The sequence below is a fragment of the Zerene cesonia genome, chromosome 14, assembly GCF_012273895.1.
Source record: "Zerene cesonia ecotype Mississippi chromosome 14, Zerene_cesonia_1.1, whole genome shotgun sequence".
NCBI classification, from domain to species: domain Eukaryota; kingdom Metazoa; phylum Arthropoda; class Insecta; order Lepidoptera; family Pieridae; genus Zerene; species Zerene cesonia.
Genome location: NC_052115.1, coordinates 3983184 through 3993321, shown reverse-complemented (window position 1 = coordinate 3993321; position 10138 = coordinate 3983184). Strand labels below are relative to the sequence as shown.

General features: G+C 31.4%; 2 protein-coding genes across 2 annotated transcripts; both read left to right on the top strand.

Moving 5' to 3' along the window:
• The first annotated feature begins 3311 nt into the window (after positions 1-3311).
• Positions 3312-5879, top strand: LOC119831725 (allergen Tha p 1-like). The gene is made up of 3 exons (XM_038355199.1): positions 3312-3394; positions 3894-4097; positions 5612-5879. Exons 1-3 carry the CDS (start codon positions 3343-3345, stop codon positions 5803-5805), a joined length of 450 nt encoding a protein of 149 aa, XP_038211127.1. The 5' UTR covers positions 3312-3342; the 3' UTR covers positions 5806-5879.
• A 2604-nt stretch (positions 5880-8483) lies between these two features.
• On the top strand, positions 8484-10113 carry LOC119831726 (allergen Tha p 1-like). Its single transcript, XM_038355200.1, has 3 exons — positions 8484-8616; positions 8869-9059; positions 9811-10113. The coding sequence occupies exons 2-3, from the start codon at positions 8870-8872 to the stop codon at positions 9999-10001; spliced, it is 381 nt and encodes a 126-aa protein (XP_038211128.1). The 5' UTR covers positions 8484-8616; position 8869; the 3' UTR covers positions 10002-10113.
• Positions 10114-10138: the final 25 nt, after the last annotated feature.

The following is a 10138-nucleotide window of genomic DNA, read 5'->3' as shown; positions in this document are numbered from 1 at the left end:
TAAAAGTAATAAATGTTATTTGCAGTTAATAATTTTCTTTTTTCTTTATTACAATATTTATGGCAAGACTAGGTATATTAAGACATTCGATAGATCAGTATATATGTACAATTTTATTGGTTTTTCATTGCACAGCGCCAACTAAATTATATTATTCAAAAATATCTATTAAAATTGGCTGCCCTGCCACTCAGTTTACTCAATTAGCAAAGACACCCACCATTACATCAATAACAAATAGATATTAGGATATTCTCAATAGATTTCCTGTAAAATAAACGATAGGTACAATTATGCGTGAACTAAGATCAAGGCGTGCATTTTTTATTATTTTCATAATTGCCGTCGCTTTAAGGTTTATAACGAAATAGCGAGTAGAGAATGACGTAAATTATAATACCTAATGTTTTTCTGACATTTCACAGTCGTCAATAATACTCGGAAACAAAATGCGTCAGTAACATTATTTGAAATTAATATTATTTAGCACGAGCATTATTTATACAGAGATTATATCGTGGATTTATTGGCAAAATTGTGTAGGTACTTTATTAATTGACTTTGAATTATACTATTGATTTAATGAAATGTTCCTATTTTCCTATTTATATTAACATTAAATAATTCAGTTATTTAACATCTTCGAAAATTACTTTCTATCGAAAATTATAAAGTATACATTTGTAATTATTTGTATCGTCAACGTTCTGAATAATGTTATATTAATAAGCTTTTAAAAAGTTAATTTCTAACTTTCAAAATATTTACGGATAGATTAGGTATAGAGCATCATGCCCGGTCCTCTGGGTTTGCTTATTTCGATGTTACTTGTATGTATTATCTATTACTCTTGAGCTGTTTTCTATATCAGTGGCTACATCTAGTATTCTATATAATTAAAATGCACAGGATAATGTAGTTACACTAACTTGTAACAAAAGCGCTATACAACATTTAATGCGTTCTGTCATGGGAGTTATTAGTGGTTAATAAAAAAGAACATTGGTTTTTCTGTTGCGAGCTTTTATAACCGAGTTGTATACATACATTTCAATCGATAGAAAGGCGCTTTTACGTCAAACTTGTCCCCGGTCCCGGTTTGGGTAAATCCGTGACGTAACACTGTTTTGACGTTTGTGCATAATAATAAACATTCGCAAGTATTATGAAAAACCGGTATGTATTGACTCTGTAAATGTTCCATTATAATATGACGCGTTTGATCGTAAAACATGCATAATCTGTCGATGTTTATTTTTATAAACTTCCAGTTTAATCTATGTCACAGTTATGTGCTATGGAAATAATCTCAGGAAGGATTTTGAATAATTTCTTATACATATTTTCATTATATAATTATTAAATTTATTTTTTCTACACTAATTACAAATATATTTGTTTTTGTATATATAACGAATGAGCAAAAATTGACCACTACAAGCAACATCTGTACGGGGCTTTATTTGAATTATTATTATTTACTAGCTGTTCGCCCCGGTTTCACCCGTGGTACATATATAGCCACTCAGTGTAATTGCAGCTTTCTAATGGTGAAACAATTTTTTAAATCGGTCCAGCCGTTCACGTGTGATGGCGTGACTAAGGGAAATAGAGATTCATTTTTATATATATAACATAGATTATTTTTGTTACACCTGGTGAACCCAGGCGAAGCTGGGGCAAGAAGACCAAAATAACTTCATTAAGAAATTGATTTTCGAATGCTGATGATTAAGTAAACCATTATCTACTTACCATAAACTTGTTAAAGCTTTATAATCAAAAAGTAAGAGCGGTACCACGTCCATCTCTGATGTTTGAGGGACATGGGGCTGATACATTTGAAACAGGTTAGGTACCACTGGTGGTTTTTTTCCATGTTTTTTTTTATTAGTCTCAAACAAGAAATCAATACGTAAGGCTCAAGTCGCCTTATTAAAAGTAAAAAAAATATGTTTCTTAAATTTAACTGAATTGAAACCTAAAAATAACCGTTAATGAATTAGTACAATTGTTATGAATAAATACTACCTGCAACTATCTTCCTACCTTCTATTTACATTGTATCTCAAGTAGCAGTATTTGCTACATACCTATCTACTTGACTTGACTGGAACCGACTTCAAATAAATGAGCAGGTACTGTCAATATAACCGGTTCTACGATTGCTAATTGAATATTATATAAGCAACACAATAGTGTGTTCGCTTTGGACGCGGTAAATATTTTAATTGTCAAAATTCACATAAAGCTGGCAGTAGGCTTGCAGTAGGGACCGAAGTACTTTAATTTACTTTTTGTTAAGCGGTTTCATTCTAAGATAAGGAGTGCACATTATTAAATGAAAGAAGTTTATAAATGAAACGTTTGAATGTTTGTTTCTCTCGTAATTTCGATGATAAAATCTACTAAAGCCTGTGTCTGTGAATAAATTTTAATTAAATCTTGGCGCTGTTTAAAATATTATGTCTGTATTACTATGAAGAGTTTCTTCGCCGGAAGCCTACCCTGGTTGTAGCAGCCATATTATGGTGGAATTTACAACAAGCTATATTATAGTTGAATCCATTTACAAACATGTTTTTGTTTGTTTGTCGTTGAAGAATTCCACCATCTACTTCTTAACTCTATCATCATTTAAGCTCAATAATACCAGATATTGCATTGTTACTAAATCTGTATTAGTAAACACAAGTTCAACTCAATAAAAACCGGGAATTGGGCCAAAATTGTATCTTAGACAGTATAAGATTTTATTGCAATCTTAATTATTCCTCAATTTCCTTGAGGTTCAATCATATCAATTTCCTCGGGTTATATATACCCTTTCAAATTAGAAAGTAGCTATTTGGTTCACAAATAATAATTATTTAAAATGAGTTCAAAATATCGATGACACATAAAAAACAAATAGATGAGCATAGAATGTTTTCGTTTTTGCAAGTCTCTTTAAAAACGAAACAAATCCATGATTGCTATTTATCACACACGTATATACTTTAAATTAAATTACTATCCATCTATTGTAATACTTTTCTAATTAAAAAGCTGATATTATAAACCAAAATTATGAAAATTATTAATAACCAAATTTGGTCAAATCAATTGCCATTTTGTCATGTAATAATCTAAGTCAAAAGCATAAGCTAATCTGTGAAATTAATCTCTTAAATTTGTACCATACATAACAAAAAACAACTTACGATTTGTCAAGCCTTAACCCTAATAAAAAAATATAAGCACGTATGACTAACGACCAAGAAGAGAATAAAAAAATATGTGGAAAATTCAAATGCGGTTTTTGTGAGCAGATTGCAAGCTGTATAAAAAGACTAATCATGCATGGCATTATTATCAGTTGTTAGTTACCAAACAGTGCTTAAACACCTACAAGGTATATTGTGTTCACGATTTTTAAATCCAGAAAATATATTCTTTTTATTCTTGATTTTTAATATAAACAATTTAAATTTTATTTCATTGAACAAATAAAAAAATCAAAAAGTGTATTTTGAAAAGCTTTGTCGTTGTTTTTATAATTATTAACTAATCTGTTTGTTTACTAAAATATTACTGCAGTATTATTTATATTTTCTTTTTCTTACAGTACATAAAATTGTTCAAAACTGTCAAAGAGCTTTTAAATTGTTTAATTCATATTAATTATTTAATTTGTGTTTTGACAATAAATGTTTATGATTAGTAAATATGACAATATGTAATATAATCTCCATGGTATTTACCAGGTGGTACCAGGTGTTCTAAAAGGCACACGTGGAGATATATTATGTGATATTATGTCTAATGCGTGGCCACTACGCAAGACCTCTTAAGAGAAGTTCTTGTGGTGCCTAGTCGCAGCCAATCCTAATTATAGTTTATATTTTCCACAGAAACGAAAATGAAATCCTTCGTAGTGATCTGTCTCTTCGCCCTTGTGGCCATAGCGTCCGCCCGCCCTGAAAATTCACATTACACGGATCGCTATGACAACGTCGACCTCGATGAAATCCTGTCCAACAGGCGCCTTCTCGTCCCATATATCAATTGTGTCCTTGATCTAGGCAAATGCTCCGCTGATGGAAAGGAACTCAAAGGTCTGGCGTGTATTCTATTTAAATATTATCATATACAATATTTGGAACAATATTTTGAAATGTCGTGATTGCTATAGCAATAATATTAGTAATTTATTATTATTTCTTAGGGATGTGTTGGCATAAACAAAAAATTATTAAAAATCTGTCACGTGCGAGTCGCACTCGCCACTACTACTGTTGGGTAGTAGAATACTACGACCCACCTATTCAATTTATGACCGAGTAATCGGTTACCAAAGCTAAATTTTTAATTGTGCAAACAAAAATTACATTATCATGGTTTATGAGATAAATCCTGGTGACAGACATACAGACGCACAGCGAAGTCAGAGTAACAGGGTTCCGTTTTTTTTTCAGTTACGAAACCCTAAAATCATGGCAATACACAATTTGAATCATACTTTACAGTGCGAACGATGTTATTTTTGCATCCGCATGGTTCCACGTGCAATGGAAAAGCATTTTTTCAATATCGATCAAATTATACACTACCAAGACTAATCATTCATGCGTCTGACAAAACCTGTTTTACGATGAAATGTCATAATATTAATGAATGTGTGCACGATAATAATAGGTCATAAATAGATCACGGCAACAAACAATTTAAATCTGTCCTTTGCGTTAACTATAATTTTATTCTAAATACCTTATTCTATGTATTACGTCTTGGTGATTCATTTTCACACCTCAGGTTACTATAGGAAAACAAATAAATAGTGTCTCAAAACTATTAACTTATACAGCTCCACTGTTTATCGGCAGTAAATTTTGTAAGAAAAACGTAAACAAGGTACGAACGTAAATAGGTAAAAATGCAAGTTATGTAAGCAGTGGTAAGCTCAGTGGTGAGGACTTCGGACTAAAAATCGAATAGTTGGGGGTTCGAGGCCAGGCGAGTGTGCAGTAAATAAATATATTTGAAAACTTACGTCACACATCTGTAACACCACCAGTGTTGCATGTGTTTATTGGCGATGGTGACCACTTAACATCAAATGGTTCCTATGTTTGACGTGTCTCAAAAAATACAGAAAAATTAAAAGTGTCAAATTACTGAATTCGTGCGATCAAATGTTCATCATGAAGAATAACTTATATTTTATATGAATTTTATGTATGAATTAAAATTTATATTTAGATTCATACATTAACTATTCATAAACAATTGTAAGGATATGTTCTTGACCTGCAAACCCCGTGATGTCAATGTAAGATACAAGGAAACTATAATGTACCAAGGCTGTACACGTTTATAATATTTTCTATGAATTATTTTATACCTACGGAATTTATTCTGAACGTGTTTAAAAGTTTTTATTTATATGTATATATATATATATATATATATATATATCAAAATATGTAGGTAATCTATCGCGATTGACGAATAAGTGAATTGATTATAAACTTCGTCTAAAATAACAACTATAAACTATTTATCTAGAAATTCGTATTCGTCTTAACTTAACAATTCCAATTGTATTTAATACTGTTATTTTCATCCATAGCTCACATCCAGGAGGCTCTCGAACAAAACTGCGAAAAGTGCACAGAAGCCCAGAAGTCCGGTACAAGGAAAGTCATCGGTCACCTCATCAACAAAGAGGCTGATTACTGGGAACAGCTGAAGGCCAAATTCGACCCCGAGCACAAGTACGTGCTGAAATACGAGAAGGACCTCCGCATTGTTGCAGGACACTAAATTCATCCAGAGCTTGATGTTTGTAATATTTTTTCATAAATTTTCGCGAAAATAAATTGATTAGTTCAAATTAAGGAATCATTTTCATTTTTAGTCGTCAGTTATTAGTCCTAGTTCATTTGTCCTTCATTATGATGCATTATTGTAACATATGTTAATGGTTTCTGCAGCCTTTAGAAAATTCATTTAGCAAACACATTCCTTTGTATATCTTAGACATTCGAATATTTCCAAAAGTTTTGAATGTTAATACGGCAAATCCAGGATCATAATAAATAGAAAAATTAAAATACAATAACGACACATGACAGTCCTGTAATTTACCTAAATATTTTGCTATGATTCGAACTTTTGCTGATCTACGAGAATGTAGAAGAACTTCAGTTAAATGACCCTTCTATTATAATCCATAAATCAATAAATTATTATAGGAGCTAGCTAGCGTACCTGCAATTTAATTTATTTTCAATTAATAATGAAGGTTATTTATTTCTTACGAATTTCAATGATTCTGGGATTAACATGAAAATCTCTATAATTGTCAGGTTAAAATCTAATTTAACCTAAGTATATCAATTTACTACAACATTTTTATCCATAAAAATATTACAAATGTGCAAGGAATTATGTATGGGTAAATATAGATAATTGGAAATTGGAGAATGGTAACATATAGTTTTAATGCCGCAAATCCCATGGAACTATGCTGGTAAAAAACATTAGATACGAATAAACAACATCTAGATAATATGCTAGAGATAATTTAATCCGGTTTTTTGGATAGCAAAAGCAAAAATAAATTAATAGATAAATCAAAAACAAATTATGCTTTTATTTAGTCTTAAAATAATAATTCACAGATTCACAAAAAGAGAGTGAGTCTTATTTCTCTAGCGATCCAGGTGTGATAACAAAACCGTACGGCAGATCCCTGTTTTTGTTCTTCTTTAATATAAATATTACGTTTGAATGTTCTGAGCACAGGTTTTAATGTAGATATATAGATTGTGTACTTTTAGATGTCTTTTAGTAATGATCTTGGTCAGCATAAAATGTATATAAAGAACTAAATCAATTTTAAATAAGACTCTGGTTTTAGCTCCAGAGAAGTTTCCTACGATTCAAAATTTAGTAAACCAATGTCAAATGTGACTCTAAGACTCTTTGAGGCGGGTGGGCGTCGATGTACTCAAAATATTTCTCCCGTCATGTTAAATGAAGAATTAAAGAAGATTTTTAAATTTAAATGGGACACATCCACCTAGCCCCAGAGATGATGAAGATATTGAGAGAGAGCTCGCAGATTTGCACATACCAAAGAAGTTAAATTAAGCCTATTTCCTGCTTATTGTAAATCGTTTTACACGTGTAGTCTGTGGGCTAATCACGCTCGAGGATCCTACAGTGCTCTTAGAATACAATACAACAATGCGTTCCGATATCTGGGCTGCCTCGTTTCTTTTCCTTTTTTTCGTTTCGTTGCCTTCGCAGAAGCACGTGTTAACTGTTTTTACACTACAATCCGTAAGAGATGCATATCCCTGATGCGCCGGGTGCGAGACAGTCCCAATACAATTTTAAAATGTATTGCGAGTAGATTAGATTGTTAATAGTGGTGGTAGTTAATAATGGTGTACATTGCTGTAAATTATTTGCATCAACGGTATAGAATAGGGTAATTTCAAATTTAAATTTCATGTGCTAACATAGTTTTTAAGCATATTGTTACTAACAAGATGAGTCTTTATAGTTGCTCGATTAAATGAATACATTATTGTATTATTATAAGATCTAAATTCAATATTTTAGTATGGTTTTTCCTATGACTTTTTGAGCTGTGAATATGTGAATCTTAATAATACTTATATTCAATTAACAGGCGCATAGAATTAGCGTAAATCGTTCTAATTAGGATTATGAATATCGTATACGTATAGAATATATTAGTATAACTTTTACAAAGAGCACACTGAATATAAATACTCAGTATAATAATATGTAATGTATGTAATACGTACTGCCTTACAAAAGATGACTTATAAATTCGTTAAGCAGCTTTGCCTTTAATAATTAACTCCATCTTACCGAACGGTTGCTATAAGTACAGGCATACGATTAGTATGCAGTTATATTTAATACTAGTGGTGCGCCCCGGCTTTGCTCGTGGTACATATATAGCCTATAGCCTTCCACAATAAATGGGCTATATAACACTGAAAGAATTTTTCAAATCCGACCAGTAGTTCTTGAGATTAGTGCGTTCAATCAAACAAACAAACAAACAGCAAACTCTTCAGCTTTATAATATTAGTATAGATTGATCTTGGTATCACAAACTTAAATACCTAAGTATCTAAAACCAATCCACATAAAACCTGTTGGTAAACTAACCACTTGTCTTGGCTCCGCAAGGGTTGATCCAGTATAAAAACAATCATTCAGAAAAAATTTAGCTTTTAGCTTGTGAAAGGTTTTTAAACTAGTTAAATGGTGTCGGTGCTTTTTCAATGCAAACAAACAATAAAATACTTCCTCTTTATAATATTAAGGTAGATAGCTGACTCAGTACGTAATGGTCGATGCAAATACATCTGTAGACAGACTGACGAGGAAGTGAACTTGAAAACTCTTAAAAAATATAAATATTGTGTCGAATATGTTTCTCTTTATAGGGTTATTCTCGGAAAGGGCAAACCCGTTTTGTAATTCGTAGTCACAATTCTCTATATAAAGATCTCCTTCTTGTTAAAAACGTGCATTAAGTTCTGACGTGTAAAAGGGCCTGGAATTTTTATTAAGTGATCTGTAAAGGTATTAATAGTGCAATTCTTTATTTCATTTTGTATAAAAACGTTATATTTTGAAAAGCGAATTATATTGCTTACGCTGTAATTTGAAGTGAAACAAAACTGTATTAAGAATTATTTGTCTTTTATTGTCTTCATACTTTGAACTATGTGATGGCTTCTTCGTATATTATATGGTCATTTCATACATTTTTGTGATGCCTGAATAAAAATAAATCGCCCATTTGTCATCTGAAAATACTATGCTTATTTTTAGGATGAAGTACATTATAGCATTGTGTGTTGTTGCTCTTGCGGCTGTTTCAAACGCGCGGCCCGACACTTATACAAATAAATATGACGGTATTGATTTACAAGAAATCTTGAATAACCGACGGTTACTGGTACCTTATGTGAAATGTGCATTGGAACAAGGGAAATGCTCGCCAGAAGGGAAAGAATTGCGGTGTAAGTATAATATGATTTGCACTAAGTTGTAGATACATGAGTGTACGTAATTCGCCCGGTTGTGTAAAAACACCTTTAGGTAATCGTTAAACTTTTAATGAAAAAGTTTATAGTCCCATGTATTTAGAGAACAGATACGTTGATAAGCAAAATAATTATGCCCTAACAGCTCAAACTAAGCCAAATCTAAGTTCTACGTGGTTATAGTCTTACTTTTAGAAGTACAATTGTAAAATTTTAAATTTCTAAAAAAGGTAAAATTTTCAATCACTCGCTAAAAAATGAAAAATTTAAGCACGCTCGTGAGATCATGCTAAAAATATATATATTTTAATATATATTTTAATATTTGTATTTTGCTACAGTTAGTGAAAGGTGTAGTGGTAACATAATATATTATGTCGAAACGAAATTTCAGCTTAATCGGTAAAGTAGTTTTAATATGTAAATAATAACAAACAAAATCACATTCAACTGGAAGTTAATAGCTTATTTTGCATTAAAGATACAAATCTTGCATTACATAATCTTTAAGCACCACATTATTCAATTTCAAAGCAAAAAAAATTACAAGAGATTTTTCACAAAAGTTCATTACTATCAGGAAAACCACGATTAAATTTTAAGTTTTTGCCTTAAAATCGTACTTATGACTAATATCATAAACCTCAAGGTTCTTCCTCAATGCCTTACTCGAAGAAAACTGCATTATACGTTAACCATATACCTTGACTTTTCTTTCCTTTTGCAGCGCATATTAAGGAAGCTCTTGAGAACTATTGCGGCAATTGTACGGAGGCACAGAAGAGCGGAACTCGGTTAGCGATCACTCATCTCATAAACAACGAATCAGAATTCTGGAACCAACTGGTGGACAAGTATGACCCTACCAGAAAGTATGTTATGAAATACGAGAGTGAGTTGAAGTCAATTAAGGCTTAAGAAAATAGGAACGTTAATCGTCTCACAGCAATGAAATAATTTATTATTTATGTTCTGTAACATAAAGAATTCGTGATGAATTTGATTTGAATAAAGATACTGTTGAATTCGTCCCTTGAATTTTTCTCACCATTATC